The 25,631-nt window shown below is 43.4% G+C and overlaps 1 protein-coding gene across 1 annotated transcript; it reads right to left on the reverse strand.

The window, feature by feature from the left end:
* Positions 1 to 25,154, reverse strand: NDUFB2 (NADH:ubiquinone oxidoreductase subunit B2). The gene is made up of 4 exons (XM_030216527.1): positions 24,970 to 25,154; positions 20,606 to 20,750; positions 10,295 to 10,377; positions 1 to 91 (listed from the first exon to the last, which is right to left on the reverse strand). The coding sequence occupies exons 1-3, from the start codon at positions 25,062 to 25,064 to the stop codon at positions 10,303 to 10,305; spliced, it is 315 nt and encodes a 104-aa protein (XP_030072387.1). The 5' UTR covers positions 25,065 to 25,154; the 3' UTR covers positions 1 to 91; positions 10,295 to 10,302.
* Between the last annotated feature and the right edge of the window lie 477 nt (positions 25,155 to 25,631).

Here is a 25,631-nt window from a genome sequence, read left to right on the forward strand (position 1 = left end):
TTTGTTATTTTCTAACTTTATTTACACAGTAATATATCTATTGGAAATCTGCTTGAACCACAGTCTTATCCAGGAGATGGCGCTGCTGAACCTGTGGAAAAAGGAAAAATAAAATGAATGCACTAGAACAAAACAGATGATAATGAACACAAACAGTTCAGCAGAGACCAGTACTAAGTGTAACATGTAAGTATTGAATGGTTGGCTTGGATTGGATAGGAGAATAAAGCAAGTGTTTCCCCTTTTAACATACAATTTAAGAAACAAAATTTAAGATTAAAAATTCAAGCATGTCAATTTTCAGCACCAAGGATATAAACTTATCCATTTTTTTTTTTGTTACATTTGTACCCTGCACTTTCCCACTCATGGCAGGCTCAATGCGGCTTACATGGGGCAATGGAGGGTTAAGTGACTTGCCCAGAGTCACAAGGAGCTGCCTGTGCCTGAAGTGGGAATCGAACTCAGTTCCTCAGGACCAAAGTCCACCACCCTAACCACTAGGCCACTCCTCCACTCCACTTGAAACACACTCTTTTTTATCCTATCTGTCCAAATGGGATTGCAGAAAATACTCGTTTAATTTTATTTGTGCAAGTTATCCATTTAACTTTGTACCTGCTATTTGCGCGGTCTAAGACTGATAAGTTACGAGTCCAACAGCTATCACCACCAGGGCTGGTCTTAGCAATTGTGGGGCCCTCTTCCCCTGACCCCCACATAGCCCTCCCTTACTTAGTCTCACCCGTGAACACGGTTTTTTAAATCTATTAAAAAAAAATACAAGCCACTCAACTCCATACCTTAACATGCATCCACTACGTTGCAGTAAAAAGCAGCAGCGATTTTCATATCCCAACAGCCACTGAACCCAGACAGCCTCCTCGCCGCTGCGTCTGACTCCCGCCCCCTTTTGATGTCACTTCCTACTTCCACAAGGGCAGGACACAGCAGCGAGGAGGCTCTGGATTCAGCGGCCAGTGGGATATGAAAATCGTTGCCGCTGCCTGCCACTATCTACTGAAACATGGATGCACATTAAGCCATGGAGCAGGGAGGTGTTCTGAAAGAGACAGATGTGCCAGGGATGCGGGGCCCCTAGGAGTGCATGGCCCTGTGTGATCGCCCCTGTTGCCCCTGCCTAAGACCAGCCCTAATCACCACTAGTGCCCCTAAGTCTGCCTCCACCAAACACCTGAACTCTTTGGCTATATGACTTCTAGAGCCAAAATTTAGCTGCACAGAAAATGGCTAAATGTTTTAAAAAGCAGTTAAGCAGCTAAACTAACAGGACACATGGAAAATTTCCACAATATGCAGGCTATTCATCCACTTGCAGTTCTGAGATTCCAGTACAGAGAAGCAGCAGTAACTGCAGCAACAAGCTGGTCTCCAACTTGCCTCCACCTCACCACCACCCCCACCCCACCCCACCCACACTCTTTTCAGTATGTTCTATTGCATTGCCTGGCAAACTTTTATAATCTCTTAGGTGTGCACAACTGCTTCACTTTGGGCCCTCTCCCCAGCCAGCTGTCCTAACAGAGTCAATGTGCATGGTGTGTAAGCGAGGCAATAGGGCACATGGCTAGTCCACCACTGCAGTGGAAACTTACACAGATGAGGCAAACACTTCTACTACATAGATAGATGACTAGCAGAGACCTGGTTAAATTCAAAGAAGCCCATTTCTCTCCTCCTCTCACCCCTCCCTAACTCTCCTTGTCTCTGCTAATTCGCCCCTCCCTAACTTGACCTAACTCCAACCTAAGCACGCTCACTCCCTTCAAAAGAGCTTCTTCTCCACCTATTGCACAGTGATAAAGACTGAGCCTTCTTCCCCCTATGGTGCAGGACAAGCCCACGAACAGCATGACCTCCAGCACGGCACAGCCTGCTCACATCAGGGTCTTCCTCCTCCACAGCTACTCTGGTACAGCCCACACACACGCTTACCATTCTAGCACCAACTTCTGTTCCCTCCATTCAAACACTCCCTTCTCTTATTTTCTTGGAAATCAATACCTAGTGTGATGTGCAGAGGCACGCACCGTTCTCTGACAAGAGTACAGCTGTCCTACCACTACTGAATACATACTGTGCCAAGATGTGCTAAAATACAGACCATCCTAAGGGGATCACAATTTTCACTCCACTTGAACCCTGATGACAGAAAGATCAACTCCAATGCATAAATAACTCAAACAAAAAGGATATATTTTGATTGCTCAATATAAAAAGATTTAATAAGTATCCACGTTTGGGTGAAAAGTATGTGAACCCTTCGCCCAGTAACTAGCAGCACATCCTTGGGCAGCAACAACTTGATCAGTTCTCTCACATTGCCTTTGAGGAATGTAGAACTGTTTAAACAATGTGATCCTTGAGGGATTCCTTCCATGAATCACTCACTTCAGATTCCATGGTCTAAACAAATTTCAGAGGACCTATAAAGAAAATAGTTTAATGTAACCCTGTACAGACAAATGAGCAAAGGGTAATTTTATAACATATGAAAGCCAAGCAGGTGTCTATTCTTTCCTATGAGTCTTTCTAAAATACTAGTGTGCACATTTTCAAAGCAGAAGGACATCTTAAAATAACTAAAAAAAAAAAAAAAAAACTATCCATCTGCTAAAAACAGCCAAATCCTAATTTTAGAAAGTCAGAATTTGGATGTTTCACACTCCAGTTCATCCGAATAGCAAGGGGGCATGTAGCGGGTGTGTTCTGGATGAGACTAGAGAGGATCCAAAAGTAAGATGTCCAACGGGGATTTTCACATAGGAAGAAACATCCATGTCTAAAAAGGAGAACATTTCTAGACCATTTTTCAGTCAGGACCAGGTTACAAAAAGTTGTTCTAATTGAGCAGCTGACCACTAGAGGGATTAAAGCACTCCTCATTAATGCCTCACTGGTTGTTGTCCCCTCTCCGCTGAAAGAAGAACTGGAAAGGAAAACCAGGCTCTGTGACAACTGCAGGTATTACGGCTGTTCTGAACAGTAAGCAAGTCAGAGAAGTAGCCTAGTGGTTAGTGCAGTGGACTGTGAACCAAGGGACCCAGATTCAAATCCCACCTCAACTTTTTGTTGTTGTTTTTTTTTTTTTTTTAAATAATTCTGAGCCTTCCAGTGAAACAGAAAATATCCACTGTACCTAAATACAAGACACCTTTAAGCCTGAAGGCTACTGAAGTGGTGTATATTCAGATACAGTAGGCATTTTACATGTCCTGTGGGGATCACAATTATTTTTTTGTTGGGAAGTTAATGGGGTTTGAACCTGTCCCCCTTGGTTTACAGTCCATTGCACAAATCACTAGGCAACTCTCCTCTGTTCTGCAGGGACATCTGTGTGGTCATATATTTGAAAATGCCAGACAGAAGTTCAGATTTCTAGTTTGTATGTCCTTCTAAAGTGGGACGTTTCACTTTGGAAAATGGCTATTCATTTTGGATGTTTTCAGTGCAAAAATGTCCATCTCACAGTCATAATCAAACAGGAAATCCTGATGTTTTTTCTGTTTCATTATAGCTGCAAGATGGTGTGGGGGGGGGGGGGAGTTTGGACATTATGAGCAGAAATCATGGCTAAATTGAAGCCACGGACATTAAAGGGCACTTTTACTAAGCTGCATTAAAAAGTGGCCTGTGCTATGGCTAGCGCTTGGGCTTCCCCACATGCTGAAGCCACTTTTAGCTCGGCTGTAAAATAGCCGCATTTCCTGTTTCCCTCATTAATGGCCACACAGTAATTTCCCAATTACCACATGAGCCCTCACTGTCACCTATTTTGTAGGCGGTTAGGGCTCACGTGCAGATCCCAAAACTATCGCGGGATGCCCAAACACACACTGATGTAGTGCACTTTACCATACAATAAACATGCATTAGTGCCTACCACAGCTTAGTAAAAGGGCCCCTTACATAGCACATAAAATATACTGTAAATCACGATTCCACCTTTGACACCAGTATAAGTGCATTAATCATCATGAAATTTTTAATCATTGCATGAATCATTTTTAAAATCAACTTAAATCATAAAATCCCAGAAAGGTTTTTTAAAAATTACATTCTTGCACTTGGACCACAAATTAAAATAAGTGTTTTACTGTTATTCTTCTATTGTACTGATTACAACAAAACTCTGCAATTGCTTTTGAAGTATCTTTTCATTTAATGATTTCTTTTCTTTATGGACACTTTAAAATGATCTATGCAATGAATAAAAAAAATTCAGGAGATGTTTGATATTGCTGGTGCTGATCTCATCTCAATATTATGAGGACATAAATTTTCTCAATTTAGAATTAGAATGATTAATTTATTCTTTTGTGAAGATTTTGCTAGTGCCTATTGAATTTTCCTCTACTTTAATATTTTTTATACTTGTTTTTGTAGTTTTACCAAGATCACCTCAACAGCAAACCAGAAAATCATCCATAAAATCACAACGATATTTTGTGTTTTGAATAGGCCAAGTCAAAAGTCCTAACCTAAACCCTACTGAAATTTGGTGCAAGACCTGAAGTAAACCGTTCATGCAAAGATGCCCTCAAACATTAGAGATGAGTTTGGTATGTGAGAGAATGGTCAACAGATATTGTTACTTACAGGGAAGCACTATTTGTACACGCACTGTTACTGCGCATGTCGGAATTATGTGTGATGGCAACATGCCGCCTGAGGATGCCGAGTTTATATGCAGAACTTGTTTGCAAATGACAACGCAGTAGTCCTCGATGGCTATTTTTTGTTTGTTTTATTAATGGCCTCCTGCCTGCCTCCAGAGTTGTTTTACAAAAGTCACAAAAAAAAAACCATGAACACAAACAGGTTTTTTGGCGGCCTCCCACCTGCCTCCACAGTTCTTACAAAAGTTGCCAAAAAGCACAGAACCCAGTTGTTTGCAAGCACACCGAAAGTAAATGGGAGGCACAGACCTTGGAACTACGTACTAGAAGTGCTCCACTGAATTGGGTAAAGGGTTCACAAAGTTTTACCCAGACATACATATTGTTAGACAATCAAAATTAGTCTTATCTATTAAAAGTTTCTTTCCTTTAGTCCTACCAGATCAGTCCAGAACCTGTGGACTACACCTATCGACCAACAGATGAAAGCAGACTATAAGACTTGTATGCTCTGCCCTAAAGGAGCACAGTAGACCAACATACTGGAAGTAGTTGCAAGAACTTAATTCTACCCAAAATACTTATGCATTCAAGTCCCACTGCAGCTTCTTGTGACCTTGGACTAGTCACTTAGCCCTCCACTGCCTCAGGTACAAAAAACACCTTAGATTGTGAGCCCATTAGGGACAGAGAAAGTACCTGCATTATGTGAACAGCTCTGTGTACGTCTAGTAGCACTATAGAAATTACTAATAGTACTTAATTTATCTAACTAACACTACCCCTCAGTAAGGAAGAAGAGAACCATTGCGATGGAAACTTCAGCATCAGTAAACAGATCCCTGAATGATAAAGGCCTGTAACACTCTGTGAGTTGAAGAATTAGCTAGCAAAAATACTAGTCCGAGTGAGATCTTTCAAAATTACTCCCTTTAGCAGGTTCAAAAGCAGGTAGTCCTAACACCTTGAGAACTAAATTCAGGCTCCATTCAGGAAAACCTTTGGTGAGATAGTATAAACAGCAGTACCAACTAGAGTGTACAGTTTCTCTCAATTTTAGCTCTCCCCTGTGTGTTAGTGCTCCCTGTGTTTTTGTCCTCTTTAAGTGAATGAATACCTTTCCTATCTTTTTATGGAGTTCCTATTCCTTTTTTTAATGTATTTTTAGCCTGTACACCACTCTGCTCTGCACTGGGAGCTAGAGTGGTTTAGCAAATCGCAATAAACTACAACAAACACTCCAGAGGAATCAAACTATATCAAGATGAGCCGCTAATAAGGACTTTTCTCAGCACCCCTAGAAGCAAGGTAAAACTGCCACCGCAACCTTCAAAGGTTGCAGGATCAACCTCCATTGTAGCCTGTCCTGAAAAAAGGCCAGGTTGTGAGCTATAGATGCCGAACGAGCATCAATATATTATTACACCAAGATTCAAACACCGGAAAGATCCTCGCTAATGCTGTGGAGATGGAAAATTTCCTAGCCTGAAGCAAAGTGGAAATCACCTGCCCTGTGCCTCAAACACAACCTCACAAGAATCAAATCACAAGACAAAAAGGAGCCAGATCTTCTATGAATACTAGTCCCTGCAGAAGATTAAAGATCTGTCTTTATTAGTGTCTTGGTTGGCAAACCAAGGTCTTCTGGGCCAGTCTGGTGCTATCAGAATTACTTTACTAGGGTGTGACAAAATTCTCTGAATCACTCTGCCTAACCCTGGAAGCCACTATTTCTACTACTACGTATTATTTCTATAGTGCTACTAGATGTATGCAGCACTGTACACGCGAACATGAAGAGACAGTCCCTGCTCAACAGAGCTTACAATCTAACCAGGACAAATGGATAAGGGAAATACTGTGATGGTTCCTTTGGAGGATAAGGCTGTAACAACATGTCCAAACCCTCAGACTGTGTTCTATGTGATGACTGAAAAAAAAAAAAAAAAAAAAAAGATGTGCAACTTTGGTGTTTGTTTTTGTTACAATGAGATCCGAGGAGTTCCCCACTTGTTTGTTACCACCACGAAGGCTGCGGAAGACAGCTCCCACTCTCTGGACCTAGAATGCCTGGCAAAGAAGTCTGCCTGGGTATTCTGAACCCTGGCAATGTGTGCCACAGAGACCTAGTAAGTGCTTTTATGCCCAGGTAAACAAGAGATTTGCCTCCCAGGCTACTGTACACTCCTGGTGCCTTTATACGCAACCACTATTGTATTAACCCCCCCCCCCCACACACACACACACACATACATTGTGTGTGTGTGTGGTTTTGTTTTGTTTTTGTACTCCAGTCTTAATTGACAAAAAGGGTTTCCTTGGCATCCTTACCAGACCAGTCCAAAACCTGTGGGTTATGCTCATTGATGAGCGGATGGAGACAGAAGCTAAAGAGTTGTGTGCTTTGCCCCTATAAGGGCACTGTGCAGTCATAATTCTTTACCTATGCTCCATAGATTGGAGCAAGATTTATCAATAGTCTAGGTTGGAGTGAGATTCAGCACTGGGTTACGAATGGTATTTCTCCTGAAACACGTGTGTGAATTGCAGTCTCTGATCAGGTTGCTTTTGACTCAAAAAATTCTCCTCAAGCATAGTACTACATGCAAGTCCTGGGGTCCATGGCAACCACCATAGATCTAGTACTACAGGCCTGAGTTCACATTAAGCCTTTGCAGTGAACAGCACATTCAAGTAGCTTAAATAAGAAAGGGAGGATGGAGATGGGGGCGATAGTTGGAAGGGCAGGTAAGGTCCAATGAGGGATTTTTGAGGAGTAGTGTAACTACGGCATGGATGAAGGCATCCGGAATAGCTGAAGTGGATAGTGAAAGACTGAGGATATGACAGAGATCACAGTCACCCGTGAAGAAAGTTACTTTGGTCATTTCCACTTTTTTTTTTTTTTTATGAGAAGAGAGCAAGAATTGGGTATTTGGTACTCTTGTTTTACGGAAGGAACACAGCATATCCAACAAGTAAAATGATGGGGACACAGTCGTAGCATAATAGCTCCCTCCACATCCTTTATGATACTTTGCCTCCCCTCTCTCCTCATCCTCTGCTCAGTACTAGTACCCCCTCTAATTCTCAACATTTTCCTCTTCTCCCACCTCTCCTCTTTCTCACTACAATCTGCAGAGTACCAGTATCTCCTTCTGCTTTAACTCCTCCTGTCTCTTCCTCCTTTCAGTACCCTCACTCTCACTCTGCCATTACCCCTTCTGTATCTTGCACACCTAACTCCTCACCACCCCGTGTTTGTATGTCTAGCATGCCCTTTCACCCTTTCCTGTTACCATCTCTGACTCATACTTCCCCCTCCTTTATTATTTCTACCTGTTACCGTCCCACTCTCACATCACCACCTCTAACTGTCACCCTCCTCCAAACACAACATCACTACTTCTGCTCTATTCACACCCTGAAACCTATTTGCTCCCCTCACCCCCCCCCCCCCCCCCCCCCCCCCCCAATATCACCTCTGGCTGTCTTTCATATGTCTCCAACTCTGGAACTAGCATCCATCTAGTGTCTTGCTAACAGACCTTTCAAACCCTTCCAACCCTATCCCAGGCTCCCTTATGCTCCCTTCAGACCACTCTATTTCACAAACAACGACCACCTTTCTCACATGGCCTTATTTCTATCCCACCCATCCTAGCACTGGTCTCATGCACAAGCTGCAGAACACATGGCAGGTAACAATATTCACTCCTCCTCAAAACATTCACTCTTTCTCACAACATTCAATTTCTGGTTTGTCATCTCTCCCAAAACTCACCCCTTTTCGTACCATTCCCTCCCCCCCCCCCCACCAGCATTTACCCTTATTATACTCCCCTCCGAAAACATACACCCCTTCTTGCATCACCAAAACATTCACCTCCGGCATTAATCCCTTTCTCTTCTCACCCCCTGTCAGGATTTATTCCCCTCTCCACAAACCACTATAGACTGAAAGGAGCTCCAGGTAGTTCTCTTCCTTCACCTACTGTCAGCTGAATATCAGGTCCTGTCAGGAAAGTGACATGTTGGGTCTGGAGTCTTTGGACAAGAGCCCTCTACTCTAGGCAGTAGGTGCAACTGGAAATGGATAGGATGGGGGAGGGTTCTGTCTCTGCCTTTCCTGCATGCTAATGCTGCTGGTTGGGGAACAAGAGGGAAAAGAGCAGAAAAATTATTAATATTAAACTGACTTATAGCCCATACTTTCCAATGATAAAGGCAGGTTACAAGTACACATACATATCATATTAAGAACAATACAAAGATCCATATAAATAGAGGGCCACAAATGGCATGACCTCATCACACCCTTCCTGCAAAACCTACACTGGCTACCAGTACCTTTAGAGGGCTAAATTTAAAACTCTATGTTTGATTTTCAAGGCCCTCATTAATGGGCCAGAGTACTTAAAAAATAAGTTAGCCCTTTACACACCTTTGAGACCTCTAAGATGCTCTCAATCATCACTATCTGTCCCCTTATCAAAAGAAATTGTACGATGTGATACCCACCCAGTGAGCCTTCTCAGGAGTAGCCCCATACTCTGGAATTTACTCCCAGAGGGGCTACATATAACTCGAGACTATCTCTACTTCAAGAAGCAGGTAAAAGCCTGGCTTTTCTCCCAAGCCTTTAATACATAGGGTGACCAAATATACACCAATTCTACACCTGGACTAGCTTGCTACACACACTTAGACCAGTTCCTTATATCTTGATCAATTGTACAAAGAACTTGCCTAGAGTTTAGCCACCCATCTGTTTATCCCAACCGACTCTGTACCACATATCTTGTCCCCATTTATATATCTGCATTTGGTCCCTCAGCTATATAGTAAGCTGTATTGTAGAAAAGCATTAGTATCATAGCAATGCTATTTGAATGTTCTAATTGTGTGCTTATTAGATATTCCATTACTATTATGCTCACATTGTATTAAATCTCTGGTATTTGAACTTCAGTTCTGTTAAATATGTACATTTTCGATCCTGTTTCATGGTTTCAAATTGCTGTTTTCAAGTTTTCTTCTCATTGTATTTTTGTTTATACTTGTTCATTTTACTGTTAACAAAATTGTAAGTTTGATGTTAAACTGTACCTATTGTACACCACCTTGGGTGAATCTCTTCATAGAAAAGGTGGTTAATAAGTCCCAATAAATAAAAATATAAATGAAAACAGCATAAATAAGTAACCTACATCAGTTACCTCTGCTCTCTCCTCTTCCCACGGGCTGCACTGGAAGATAAGAGAGGAGGAGCTAGAGCAGGATGTAATACCTTTTCAATGGTCCTCAATGTTGCTGCTATGTCCTCCACAGTACTGTACAATTTCTGTGGTGACAAGAAGGAAAGAGCATAGTCTGTTTAAAGAAGAGCCAAACTGGGCTCTTTTGCACAGACTGCCCATCCCTTTACTAAGGGCTCCATATTTTCCATCCTCACCCTTTGCACAGGAAGCAAAGCATTACTTACTTGAAGTGATGCATTATGTAATTGCACTGTGAAAAGCATCTGAAATGTGTAGATATAGCCCAATTACCCAGAAGCACATAGCTACTTCTTAAGAGTCCATAAGCCCGATTCAAACCAGTGAATGAGCTTCCAAATATGACACCACCTACATACAAATAGAACAACAGACCTTGGAAATTAGTCTTCATCATCTGGCGGAATTCCCAGCTCTTCATCTGTCCATTTAGAGGAGTCTGGATAGGGGAAATGACCCTAAAAATACAAACACAAAAACATTTAATAAGTTATTCAGGTACAGTATACCAAAAGACATGGGAAAGGGTTAAGAACAGGAGGCAGAAAAAGTAAGAGGGGACAGTAAAGCGAAGATATTTACCGGTAGCAGGTATTCTCCAAGGACAACAGGCTTCACAATCTCACAAGTAGGTAAACAATCACGTGTTGCCCTGGTCGGTAGAATACCAAAGAAAAGGACAAGAGCTTTCTGGAGCACAAGCAGAGCTCCAATGCGCACGCGTGAGTGCCTTCCCACCCGCAGAGCAACTGCGCCTCTCAGTTTAATATAAAAGCAAAAAATGAAATAAAAAGTGAAGAAAAAACAATTCCAAGAAGAGGTGGACGGGATTGTGAGAACGTGAAGCCTGCTGTCCTCGTAGAATACCTGCTACAGGTAAGTATCTCTGCTTTCTCCGAAGACAAGCAGGCTTACATTCTCACATGTGGGGAATCCCTAGAACTCAGGCTCACCGAAAACAAACAGTGGTCAATTGGGTCTCACAATGGCAAGGACTTAATGCAGATTAAACTGAAACTATATACTAGATGAGGGTGCAGCCTGGAACAAAACAAAACGGGACTAGGCGGGTGGAGTTGGATTCTAGACCCCAAACAGATTCTGCAACACTGACTGCACAAACCTACTGTCACGTCAGGTATCCTGATCAAGGCAGTAGTGAGATGTAAAATATGTGGACTGAAGACCACGTCACAGCTTTGCAAATCTCTTCAGTGGAGGCTGACTTCAATGGGCTACCACCGCAGCCATGGCTCTAACATTATGAGCCACAACATGACCCTCCAAAGTCAGCCCAGCAAGGGCATAAGCGAAGGAAATGCAATCTGCTAGTCAACTGCAAATGGTGCACTAACCGATGGCGACTCCCCTCCAGTTGAGATCAAAAGAAACAAACAACTAAGAGGACTGTCTGAAGGGCTTCGCCTGCTCCATGTAAAAGGCCAGTGCTATCCTGCAGTCCAAGATGTGCAAGCTGCTTTTGCCGGTGTTATGGTATAAGCCAATCATCAGAATTAAATGTGTAGCATGATGTTGTGTTGGATCAGATACATATATATATATATATATATATATATATATATATATTTGTGCAGCTTTTAGCAGAACTGGCTTTCATTCCAAAAGCCCTCTTCCCTCTCCCTTTGGGGAATATTTACAAGACAAAGGTACTGCTGCAGTGGCAGGGACCTCACCTTGCCTTTTCTCATTCCTTAAACAAAAGACTTAAGACTGCTTTAAAGTTTTAAATTGACTCTATTCCTCTGATCAACACAACAAAGATTGAACCTAACCAGAGGATGCAAGGAGACAGACAGGTGGGAAAGGTGTGAAGAGCCCATTGAAGACAAAGACTTCAGAGGGGAAACCATAAACAGGACATTTGCTTGTCAAAGGTATACCTGCCCCTCCCATCAGCTTTCAGACATGTGCAGAAAGGAAGGACTTGTAATGTGTATCTGCTCCAGAGACTGAGCAGGAAGCCCTGTAAGTCTCATGATGTCATAAGACATGAGACCAAGACTCAGGGGTCGTGTGCAGACATGAGACCAAGATACCACAATGCTTTGCAAATGCCCAAGGGTCATGTGGAAACCAGGACAAAGATCCACATGGCATATCCTCCTGCAGCTTGCAAGGTATAAAAGGACAAGCTGTTTCCCAAGAGTCAGATTCTCTTCAACTGCAAGCAACTCAGATTCTCTTCAACTGCAAGCAACTCAGATGATCCACTTACTGCAGAAGCCCTGTTCCTGTCCTGCAAACATGTGCTTACCTAATGCTGTTCATACTGTGTAACAAGGACTTGTAAGTAATATAACTTTTGATCTAGACCTGCTACTTTGTTCTATTTTATGCACAAATTCTCTGTTCTAAGATCCTTTTTAAAACCTACCTCTCGTGTGCAATTGTATATTAAATCAACCTTTTTGAAGCTAAATACGGTCTCTTTGTGTTCTGAGTATATGGTATCTTTTATATATACTTAATTTATTGCAATTATCACTTTTGGTGATTGGTGGAGAAATTAATATCCTAAAACTTATAAATACAGCACCTGCTCTTAAATTATAAAGAGAGGCGAGTTGCTCTAGAGCTATTTTCCCCAAAATAAATAATTTCTTGTAACACCGGATGGGCATGAGGATGGGGAAAGAGTGTTGGAAAGACAATTGACTGGTTCAGATGGAACTCCGACACCACCTTCGGCAGGAACTTGGAGTGCGTGTGGAGGACTACTCTGTTGTGATAAAACTTAGTATAAGGTGCATCTACTACTAAGGCCTGAAGCTCACTGGCCCTACAAGCTGAAGTAACAGCCACCAAGAAAACAACCTTCCAGGTCAAGTACTTCAGATGGCAGGAATTCAGTGGCTCAAAAGGAGCTCTCATCAGCTGGATGAGAACGACGTTGAGATCCCATGAGACTGGTGAAGGTTTGACAGGGGGGCTTCGACAAAAGAAAGCCTCTCATAAAGCGAGCAACTAAAAGCTGTCCAGAGATAGGCTTACGTTCTACATGTTGATGATAAGCACTAATTGCACTAAGGTGAACCCTTATGGAGTTGGGCTTAAGACCAGACTCTGATAAGTGTAGAAGGTATTCAAGCAGGGTCTATGTAGGACAAGAAAGGGGATCAATGGCCTTGCTGTTACACCAGATGGCAAACCTCCTCCATTTAAAAAAAAAAAAAAAAACACCTCTTAGTGGAATCTTTCCTGGAAGCCAGAAAGACCCGGGAGACACCTTCCGAAAGACCCAAGGAAGCAAATTCTAGGCTCTCAACATCCAGGCCATGACTACTACTACTACTACTATTTAGCATTTCTATAGCGCTACAAAGCATACGCAGTGCTGCACAAACATAGAAGAAAGACAGTCCCTGCTCAAAGAGCTTACAATCTAGTAGACAAAAAATGAAGCAAACAAATCAATTAATGTGCAGAAGAAAGAGGAGAGGAGGGTAGGTGGAGGCGAGTGGATACAAGTGGTTACGAGTCAAAAGCAATGTTAAAGAGGTGGGCTTTCAATCTAGATTTAAAGATGGTCAAGGATGGGGCAAGACGTAGGGGCTCAGGAAGTCTATTCCAGGCATAGGGCGCAGCAAGACAGAAGGAGCGAAGTCTGGAGTTGGCAGTAGCTGAGAAGGGAACAGATAAGAAGGATTTATCCAGGGAACGGAGTGCACAGGAAGGGGTGTAGGGAAGAACGAGTGTGGAGAGATACTGGGGAGCAGCAGAGTGAGTACATTTATAGGTTAGTAGAAGAAGTTTGAACAGGATGCAAAAACGGATAGGGAGCCAGTGAAGCGACATGAGGAGAGGGGTAGTATGAGTAAAGCAACCCTGGCGGAAGACGAGACGGGCAGCAGAGTTTTGAACCGACTGGAGAGGGGAGAGGTGACTAAGTGGGAGGCCAGCAAGAAGCAGATTGCAGTAGTCCAAACAAGAGGTGACAAGGGTGTGGATGAGGGTTTTGGTAGAGTGCTCAGAAAGAAAGGGGCGGATTTTACGGATGTTGTAAAGAAAAACGACAGGTCTTGGCAATCTGCTGGATATGAGCAGAGAAGGAGAGAGGAGAGTCAAAGATAACTCCAAGGTATGGATAACTGGGATACAAGCTGCCTCATTTCAATGAATGGAACAAAATCCCTGTACTCCTTTCAGGTAGATGATGCCCCCACCTCTAACTGGAAAGACCTAACTATAAAATCCATAACAAAACAAGAATGCATAACAACCATAACCACCATGCTAAGAAGCTTAGCTGAAATTGGGTGGCGGAGCAGGTGGGGGGAAGAGGGGTTGGTGGTTGGGAGGCTAGGATAGGGGAGGGCAGACTTATACGGTCTGTACCAGAGCCGGTGATGGGAGACGGGACTGGTGGTTGGGAGGCGGGAAATACTGCTGGGCAGACTTATACGGTCTGTGCCCTGAAAAAGACAGGGACAAATTCAAGATACGAGTTTATCTTGGGCAGACTAGATGGACCATGCAGGTCTTTTTCTGCCGTCATCTACTATGTTATGTTACTATGTTTCGAGCTGAGGAGACAGGGAGAATGAGAAAGCCATCAACAGAAATAGAAAACGGGGGGAGCGGGGAGGTGGGTTTGGGTGGGAAAATGAGAAGCTCGGTTTTGATCATATTTAATTTCAGGTGGCGTTGAGACATCCAGACAGCAATGTCAGACAAGCACGCTGAAACTTTGGTTTGGATGCAAGGTGAGATATCAGGGGTAGAAAGGTAGATTTGGGAGTCATCAGCATAAGAGCCAGAGACTGGAGGTTGGGATGTACAAACGACCCCTCATTCTGCGTGATGAGGGTCGGAAAAAACTCCAATCTCCACAGTTCTTCGAAGGACAATTCCAGAAGAAGAGGGAACCAAAAATGTTGTGACCAATAGGGCGCGATTATAATCATGGTTCTGCAGTCTTGCTTGAGTTTCAACAAGGTCTTTCCCACTAGAGGCATCAGAGGATACGCATACAGAACGCATGTCCCCCAATGAAGGAGAAAAGCATCTGATGCTAGTCTGTCGTGGGTCTGAAGCCTGTGACAGAACTGAGGGACCTTGTGATTGAGCCGAGTGGCAAAAAAGATCCACCGAGGGGGTGCCCCACACTTGGAAGATCCTCTGTGTTATGCTTATATTGAGAGACCACTCGTGGCTGCATTATCCTACTCAGCCTGTCAGTCAGGTCATTGTTTACGCCCGCAAGATAGGTGGCTTGGAGAAATATGCTGTAACAGTGCAACCATAGCCATATCTGGATGGCTTCCTGACACAGAGGGCAAGATCTGGTGCACCCCTGCTTGTTGATGTAATACATCACAACCTGATTGTCTGTTTGAATTAGAATAATCTGGTGGGACAGCCACTCTCTGAAAGCCTTTAGAGCATTCCAGATTGCTCGGAGCTCCAGGAGATTGATCTGAAGTAGAGAGTTGCACGGGGACAGAAATCTTACCCATCCCCGCCTGTCCCCGCTGGAATCTTACCCATCCCCGCAAACATTTAACCCAGCCCAACCCGTCCCCGCAAGAATTTAACCCATCCCCACCCGTCCCTGCAAGAATTTAACCCATCTCCACCCATCACTGTAAGAATTTAATGGTACATAAAAGAAAATTCCAGTCAGCTCCCTCAGTCTCTCTCTGGATTTGAGCCACAGCACTGTAGGCAAGGAAGGAACGGAAGTTGGAACACTCTGGTGCGCACATGTAAGACTTGTCTCCGATTCACTTGCACTGTGTGCTGAGAGGTTGCCACATGCACGCGCCAGTAGGTCAGGTGACATCTGATTCTCGTGCCTGTGTCAGAGCTGAGGTCTGTGCACCAGCCTGGTAGCAAAGAGGATTAATAGTAACATAATAAGTGACAGCAAATAGACCTGAACGGTCCATCCACTCTGCCAATAGTCACACTCACGATCAATTCATCATTAAATCAACGCGTGTGATATTATATACTTGATTATGGTCTTTCTTTCGTGTTTCTGGAACAAAGACCACAGAAGTCTATCTGGCCCTATCCTTATGTTCCAACTACTGGAGTTGCCGTTGAAGCTCACTCCAGTCTATTCGTCTTCTCATTTGTGGGACACAGACCGTAAAAGTCTGTCCAGCACTGTCCTCATGTTGCAGCCACTGAAGTTGCTGTCTAAGCCCTTTCCAGCCCATCCTAAACCAGACTGCCATGTATGAGCCACAGACCATACAAGTCTGCCAGGTATCAGCCCTAGTTCATCACAGCCAGAGTCGCCATCTCAGCGTCACTTGATACATCCACACACATGCAGCCATTTAAGGTTAGGTTTTATATAACTTCCATTTTCTAATTAGAGATCCTCTGTGTTCATCCCATGCCTTTTTGAATTCCATCATCATTCGTGACTCTACCACCTCCTTAATGGAAGACTTTCCACATTTGTGCTGTTAAAGCAAGGAAGAAGAAGAGGAGGAGAAGACAGCACTCAAAGAAATTGGTATTCTGTAGATGAGAGGCTGGTGCAGGTGCAGCTTACACTTCTACGAGAAGACCGCAGAACTGCTTCCATCCCCGCGGGAACCCCACAGGAACTGCCTCCATCCCCATGGGAACCCCGCAGAGCTGCTTCCATCCCCGCGGGAACCCCGTTCCCGTGCAGCTCTCTAATCTGAAGACTCGTTTCCTGGAGGGACCAAGCTCCTTGGGTGTGAATACCATCTATATGAGCTCCCCAATCTAGGAGAGACGCATCTGTCATCAGAACCGTCTTCGGCTGAGGAATTTGGAATGGAAGTCCCAAGGTCAAATTGGGTCGAATTGTCCACCATTGAAAAGAGCACACAAACTCCAAGGACACTTGGATGACATCCTCTAGGCTGTCCGTGGCTTGAAACCACTGGGAAGCCAGGGTCCACTGAGCAGACCTCATGTGGAGTTGTGTCATGGGAGTAACAGACTGTGAAAGCCAGGTGGCCCAGTAATCTCAACATCTGCCGAGCTATGACCTGCTGCGACATCCGAACCTCGGACATAAGGGAGAGAAGGTTGTCTGCACGCGTCTCTGGAAGGTATGCCCAGACAGTTCTGATATCGAACAGGGCTCCTATGAATTCCAATTGTTGAGCCTGGATGGAGATGGGCCTTGGGGTAATTTACAACAAACCCTAGTAGCTCCAGCACCCAAATAGTCATTCGTATGGACTCCTGAGCACCTCCTCCGAAGTGCTCTTCAGCAGCCAATTGTCGAGATAATGGAACAGTCTGCATTGCGATGCTGCGATTACCGCTAGACATTTTGTAAAAATCCTGGGGGCTGACACAAGACCAAAAGGAAACGCACGGTATTGAAAGTGATGTGCTCCCAGCCGAAACCGAAGATACTGCCTGTGAGCTGGAAGTATCGGGATGCTGAATGTATGCATCCTTCAAGTCCAGAGAGCATAGTCAATCGTTTTCCTGAATCATGGGAAGAAGGGTGCCCAGGGAAACCATCCTCTCGGACTAGGAATTTATTCATGTCCCTTAGGTCTAGGATGGGACGCAATCCCCCCTGTCTTTCTGCACAAGGAAGTACTTGGAATAAAATCCCTGCCCTTCCTCCCCATGGTGGAACGGGTTTGACCGCATGGGCCTTTAGAAGGGCAGAGAGTTCCTCTGCAAGTACCTGCCTGTGCTGAGAGCTGAAAGAATGAGATCTCGGTGGGCAATTTGGAGGTTTGGAAACCAAATTGAGGGTGTATCTGAGATGGACTACTTGAAGAACCCACCAGTTGGAGGTTATGAAAGGCCATCTTTGGTGAAAACATTTTAACCTCCCCCCAACTGGTAAGTCATCCGGAACGGACACTTTGATCGCAGCTATGCTCTGCTGGAGCCAGTCTAAAGCTCGTCCCTTGCTTTTGCTGGGGAGCAGCAGAGACCTTGGGCGAATGCTGTTGACGAGAACAAGCTCGCTGGGGTTGGGGCTGAGCCTGAGCAGGCTGGCGAGCCGCAGGAGTATACCTACGCCTAGAATAGGAATAGAAGCACTCCGCGACCTACCAAAATATCTCCTGGATGAGGAGGCAGTAGCAGAAGACACCCAGCGGGAGAGAAAACATAGAAGTGTGCTTCTTGATCTGGTCAGCAACCTCATCGACCTTCTCCCCGGAAAGGGGCATCCGCCATTCTGCTGGACCGAATTGTCGAGGTCAGAAACACGCAGCCATGAGAGTCTGCGAATTGCTATACCTTGGGCAGAGACTGTGGATGCCACGTCAAAAGTGTAAGAAGTGCCCCTGGCCAAAAACCGTCAATATGCCTTCTGCTGCTTGACCAACTGGTGAAACGGCTCAGCCTGCTCCAGAGGGAGCACACTGACCAAGTCTGACAGCTGCCCCACCGAATTCTGCAAGTAAACGCTCGTGAAGAGCTGGTAAGACTATATACGGGCAATGAGCATAGCAGCCTGATACATCTTTCACTCAAAAGAGTCCAGGATTCTAGCTTCTCTGTGTGGGGGAGCCGAGGCACAGTCCCTAGTACTTCTGGCCTTTTTGAGAGCGGCATCCACCACCATGGAGTTGTGGGGTAACAGAGACCTCACCAAATCAGGTTCTCCATCGATCCGACATTGGGTGTCAATCTTCTTAGGGACCACAGGGACAGACAGAGGGGATGCCTAGTTCCTGACGAGGACTGCCTTGAGTATCTCATGGAGAGGAGACGTCACTGCCTTCTTAGGTGGAGAGGTGTAATCCAGGACCTCGGGCATCCTAGAGCCCTGGGCTCATCCTCCACTTCTATGGGGAATGGAATGGCCTCAGCCATTTCCAGTACAAAACAAAGGAGGTGAAGGAGAGGCTCTCTGGTGGAGACAGTCTCCTCTCAGGTGGAGGAGAAGGCTCAGAAGGGATCTCACAGGACTCATCGGAGTACCAGGGAACCTTCTCTGATTCCCATGACCGTTTTTCTTCAGTATCGGACAGCACTTCCCTGAGGGATGTCCGAGACCGGGCCTACCTCGACGTTGAGGATCGCTCATCGAGACAAGCCATCAGTAAAGGCTGAGGGGTCGACTGGAGCTCAGGTTGCCAAATCACCTGGGGTGCGGGAGCAGGACCCCGGCTGCTGGGAGGTGTATGCATCAGCACCTCTTGAATGGAAGGGGACCGATCCTCCCGGCATTGATGCTTCTCGGGTGCCGAGTCCCTCAGCATCCTGGAGCTCCCAGCACCGTGCGTCGAAGGAGATCGGTGACAATGCTTCTCGACCTTTGCCCGATGCACCTCACCCAAGCTCCTCGGTGCCAACGAGGATGACGTTAAATCCAACGGTGCCTGCATAGTGTATAGTTATTTGGCAGCCAAGGTCTGAGACTTTGGTTCAGGCTCCAAAATGGTATAAAAACTTACAGGCCAAGGGAGGATTGATTTTAAAAAGAGAATTTTCTTACTGTGACTTTAGTTTGATAGTGTGGAGTGATGAAAATAGACTTTTGACCGCAGAGATAAGCAGGAGACTTCGAGGCAAGTGGAGACCCACTCGATGCCTCACTACTCCCAGTGACTCAGGGTCTCGCATCAGCCATTCCTATCTCGACTCCCGATACCTCACTCGACATCGACGATCTCGATGCTGATGTTGAAGAACCGGACTAGGCTCCAAAACGTTTCTCGCGATGAGCCTCTCAGGAAATTTAGGTCCTTTTCTTCATAGGAAGACAAGAGACACAATTTGCCAGGCTATGGTCGGGCCCGAGGCACTGAATACACCAAGAAATGTGTGTCAATACCCGATATGGTCCAGTTGCACCAGGTACAACGTTTGAAGCCATTGGGAGTCTTCAATGACATGGAAGGAAAAATGGCTTTGGCAAAAATTAAAAGTCGCAATTGTGCCTGAAAAAGAGGGAAAACGGCAAAAAAAAAAAAAAAGAGACCCGTCCGAGCAGGCCTAAAAGCGGCCCACGCTGAAAAACAAAAGAAACTTAAACGCGGGCCAAAAGCTAAGAAATGTAAGGGACTCTTTTTTTTTTTTTTTAATAATGAGAAAAAAAAGAAAGGAAGCGGAAACAAAAACCACTGCCAAAAGGCACAAAAAAAGTAGCTCTCTCCCGGGCGTTGTGAGGAGCAATGAAAAGAACCGCCACTTCTCACATGGAGAACACAAAACTGAGAGGCACGGTCACGCTGCGGGCATGAAAGCACTCACGCATGCGCGTTGGAGAGCTGCTCGTGCTACAGAAAGCTCTCTTCCTTTTCTATGGTATTCTACCAACCCGGGCAACGCAGGATCATCTACCCACTTGTGAAAATGTAAGCTTTCTTGTCCTCTGAGAATATTTGTTAACATTCTGGGCTCTAAGTCTACCATGATTTTATGGCCAGGGTAACAAAATCCAACCCTAGCTGAGGAATTCTGCAATCTCCTAAGGAACTGTAGGAGACCAGGAGCGAGTATGGGGCAGCAGCAGGTTGGGCTGGCTGGCCACAGACAAATATGAACCCTGCATTCTTGTCCACCCTGCTGATTGGCCAGTTCAAAGCAATATCTTGGCCCACATACTCCTCCTCTGCCAGCCTAGACCTGACTCACAGTTTGAGTTGCTCTGCAGTATTTTATTATCACTTAAAATTAATTTTTACAGCAATCTTTCAGTCATCAGGTTTCTAACCACTCCCTTTAACCCCCATGCTGTGTTCAAAAACTTACCAAAACTGCTTCTGAATTGTGCCAAAAATGCCAAAGGATCCAAAACCACATGAAACCGCTGAGAAAATGGGCCTGTCTCACCTGAGACTTGGTCAATTCAGGAAACTGTCTGTATCGTGGTGTTATGTGAACATCTCCACTACCACTGGAAAGAAAGTAAAGAATCGGAGCTAAGCACAATTCAAAAGCAACACATCCTACATCTGGGGCAGCCAGGATACAACCGCCACCAGAATCAACAGTGCAATGCAAATAATTGTACTGCTTAATATAAAAGAATATCTTTCAATTAAAAAAAAATTAAAAAAAAGAAATCTCATCTTATATAGAACAAAAAAAAAAGCCTTATCAAGTGAGCGATTAAGGAGCAGGAAAATCACTGATGTCTGCAAGACCCAGGAACAAATTCCTGCAAGTTGCACTGCATTCAACTGTCATAGCGCTATACGGATCAGTTTTTCTGCATCCAACTGCAGTTGTCTGGTCCTTTTCTGAGAATGAGAGAAAAAGAAAACATGTATGGTGGTGAAGCAAGGAGGTTTAATAGAAAGGAGATGAAGTGACATCAAAACGCTAAAACCAATTAGGTCACTGAGTTTTCCCTTCCTCTCACAGCCCTCATCCCCGTATACTCAAACAAAGCAAGCAAATCTATGAGCTGCTGCATCTACGTTGTCATTCTTTATTGTTGGTAGCATTTTTATTTAATCTCACTTATATTTTCAAACATGCCAACTTGTGCAGCATACAGATGTACACAGAGGAAGTATAAAAACTGGATAACTTTTCATAGGTAGAGTAGTAATTTCTTATAAATCTTAATCAGTGATCAGTTGGAGAGGCTGGTTACAGGAACACCCTAGTGTTATATTCATGCAGAGATTTTATTTCTCCTGGTAATGGGCCACTAAAACAGACATCATGTTATGAGAATCAGGTGCTTAACATTCAGAGTTTCTATTTACGACATTCATATCCCACATTTAATATGTATTTGGTTGAAACCTGGGAGCATTTGAAAGCTTTCTTTTTATCTGTGCCTAGATGGTTTGTCAGAACTTGCGCCTTCTGTTTTGAAGAATGAAGTGACATTTTATACAAATGCACTTAATATTGTTTATTACTATTATTTACTACTGGTTGATATACAGCAGAAGTTAACCAAGTCAACTTCATGCTTTGTAATATAATTTTTAATAGCATTTGTCTCAGTCATTACCCAAATAAAAATAAAATTATAGTGTTAATTATACAACCGTGTCTGCCTCTTATGGTAGCTTTCGTTAATTAAAGCCGTGTCAGAAAAATATCTGCAAGTGCGATTTTATTTTGCAGGCAAACAATACACCATGAAAATACAAAATAGCAAGCAGCGCAGTATTAATCACCAAATTTATACAAAGTTGATTATTTTCAGTGGAAAAAAAATCTGTTGGCTGCCTATGTGAATATTCCATCACTGTTTCATTTTTGCTACCAAGCATTACATATTTAGGGCATATGACTTAAAAATAGATTGGTTACATTTATCTAGACCTTACATGCACATGGTATATTGCTTATTAAACCCGAAGGCAAAACCAAAGTGTGGTTAAACAATTTGGTATAAACTGTGTTATTTATGACTTTACTTGTTATGAAATGCTTTGAGTTCTACTGATCTGTACATCTGTTGTGTTATTTTGGTGGGTGGAAACAGTCAGGTGGGCTTATAGGGAGGGACAGGAGTATGGGAGGGGAAGGGTTCTTGGGGTAAAAGTAAAAGTTTTTATTGTACCATGTTGGATGGTTTACTTTTTTTTCTTGTTCTGTATGAAGCTTATCAACCAACATGTTTTGCTTTTAATAAAGATGATTAAAACATAAAAGATAAGTTTTGGATGTTACTGAATTCTATTATTCTGTCTCACTGTATTTCCAGTTTTGGTACAGTATGAGACATCACAAGAACAAAATATAAGAAAACCAATGGGCTGCATTAGGGGCTTAGCCCGTTTAGTTATGTTTCCACAAATGAGAGAGCTGGTTGACAGAAAATATTTTTATTATTTTGACTTATAAGCCACTTATCCTTGAAACATGCTCAAAGAACAGAATAATCCATTTGTGTATCTAAAAGGTAAAGTTCTACAAAACAGATGAAGATGTGATTACATGTGCCCCAATGAAAGGAGAGTTTGATTCAACTTCCATTTAATTTCAATATATTCCATCATCTTTATAACAGCAGGCGTCCCAAGGCAGATTACAACAACATTTAAGATGAGCCCCATCAGGAAACAGGATATCCTCACTGAAATTTGGCCATCTGTATTGTAAATAGTGTATTTATTTAGTTTTTAGTGTAGAAAAATGAGCACAAAATACAGAGTTTAAAATTTCTATTTCTAGCAGCTATAATAACTTTTAAGCTGTTTTAGTGATATTCAATTATTTCATGATATTTATATCTACATATTTATTTGTATTTATTACATTTGTACCCCACTCTTTCCCACATACAGCATGTCCAGTGCGGCTTACATATTTTTGTAGCATTTGTATCCCACATTTTCCCACCTATTTGCAGGCTCATTGTGGCTTACATTTTGCACAATGGTGATCACCAATTCCGAAGAGAAACACATATTTAAGGTGAAGGAGGCAGAGAAAATTAGGGATACAGTTACAGAAAGTGCATTATTCATAATCAGAAATAAAGGTGTTGGATTAACTTCAATCGTGAATAGATTAACTTGGACAATCAGGAATATTAAACTTCAATCTTATTGATTAGTATGGACAGTCGGGAAGTACAGAATTATGTTTAGTGAAGATTCGGTGTAAAATTTTGATTAACTGATATTTAGGGTGGATTATTGCAGTATGCTTTGTTGAAAAGGTTGGTTTTCAATAATTTACGGAAATTATTTATTTCGTGTGTTTTTATTGATTTACGTAGTTCACTCCATATTTGCATACCTATATAGGAGAAACTAGATGCATATGTTAATTTATATTTCACTCCTCTGCAGTTGGGGTAGTGAAGGTTCAGGAACGTATGTGATGATTTAGTAGAGTTCCTTTTTGGTAAGTCTATAAGGTCTGACACATAACCAGGAACTTCACCGTGTATGATCTTATGAACCAGAGTGCAGACCTTGAATGTAATGCGCTCTCTTAGTGGAAGCCACTGTAGTTTTTCTCTTAAGGGTCTGGCGTTTTCATATTTCGTTTTGCCAAATATGAGTCTGGCTGCCGTGTTTTGTGCAGTTTGGAGTTTCTTAATAATTTGTTCTTTGCAACCGGCATAAATTGCATTGCAATAATCTAGTTGGCTTAATACAATTGATTGTATCAGTCTGCATAATATTTCCCCTTAGAAAAAAGGTTTTATTCTTTTGAGTTTCCACATTGAGTGAAACATTTTCTTTGTTACGTTTTCGCATGGTTTTCTAGTGTAAGATTTCAGTCAATTGTGATTCCTAGGATTTTCAGATTGTCTGAGACAGGAAGGGTAAAATTTTGGGTACTTATTATTGTGGGTTTGTATTTGTTGTGTTGTGATGAGAGGATGAGACATTGTGTTTTATCTGGATTAAGTTTTAGTTGGAAAGCATCAGCCCATGAGTTCATAATTTGGAAGCTGTAAGTTCTTTAGTGATTTCTGTCAGGTCATGTTTAAACAGCATATAAATCGTGACATCATCTGCATAAATAAAAGGATTGAGGCCTCGGTTGGATAACGTTTTGGCTAAAGGTGTCATCATTAAGTTGATCCTGGGGAACTGAGTTCGATTCCCAATGCAGCTCCTTGTGACTCTGGGCAAGTCACTTAGCCCTCCATTGCCCCTGGTACAAAATAAGTTCCTGAATATATGTAAACCGCTTTGAATTTATCAAGTCCCATTTCCCTTTTAAGGTACTGCCTATCCAACTGAAACAGCTTTAGACTTGTTACAGATGGACCAACAATAAAAAAAAACGACAATGTGGATGCAGCAGCTCATAGATTTGCTTGCTTTGTTTTGAGTAAACGGGGATGACGACTGCACTGGGAAGGGAAACTCGGCCTGTAAAAATTGGCTTCCTTGCTTACAATGGACTACATAGGCTGGCTCACTCCTGTTTATTAAACCTCCTTGTGGTGGAGGAGGAGACTGACATCCAATTTCCCCTTCCTAAATAGCCATCATTCTATACCGGGAGTTGTCTGATAAAGGTTACAGCTGGTTCAGCAAATTAATAAAATACATTTCGAAAGGAAAATGGAGCACAGCCCACAGCAATAAGAGCAACAGTTATCAAGGCCGAGCATCCTCGTGGCGTGGCTATATACCGATAAAAGTATTCTGTAACCAGAATCGCATCTCCCTCATACTCACTTTCGGACCTGAACTGGTCCTTTCATGCCACCGCTGCCTTTGAGGAACCGAATCCCTGCTCGCACACCACTACCAATACCAGTCACAGAAGCCATGGCGCATTCCGACCTTCGAATCGGCCCTAGCGCTCCGAATGTCACCTGGCTGGTTCTCCTGACCTCACGCGTCTCTCTACCACAGCTAATGCGCAACCGCACAGCCCTGCTTCTAATAGGCTGAATCATTTTGTCGCACGTTCATTGGAAACCGGGAACTTCGATCCAAGTTCTGATTGGCCTCTAAACAAATGAATGTGTTTCCCCAAGTAGAGAAGCCAAGTAAGGTACTCTCCCTTTCCCTCTTCTCCGCACAGCCGTCATCCCCGTTCACTCAAAACAAAGCAAGCAAATCAATGTTGCACTATCCACGTTATCGTTCTGTATCATTTTGGTTTCATCTCACTTACATAGTAACATAGTAGATGACGACAGAAAAAGACCTGCACGGTCCATCCAGTCTGCCCAACAAGATAACTCATATGTGCTACTTTTGTGTATACCTTACCTTGATTTGTGTATCTATCTGTCTCTTTCAGGGCACAGACCCTATAAGTCTGCCCAGCACTAGCCCCGCCTCCCAACCACCAGCCCCTTGATTTGTATCTGTTTTTTTCAGGACACAGA

This window comes from Microcaecilia unicolor, chromosome 10, assembly GCF_901765095.1.
Source record: "Microcaecilia unicolor chromosome 10, aMicUni1.1, whole genome shotgun sequence".
NCBI lineage: Eukaryota > Metazoa > Chordata > Amphibia > Gymnophiona > Siphonopidae > Microcaecilia > Microcaecilia unicolor.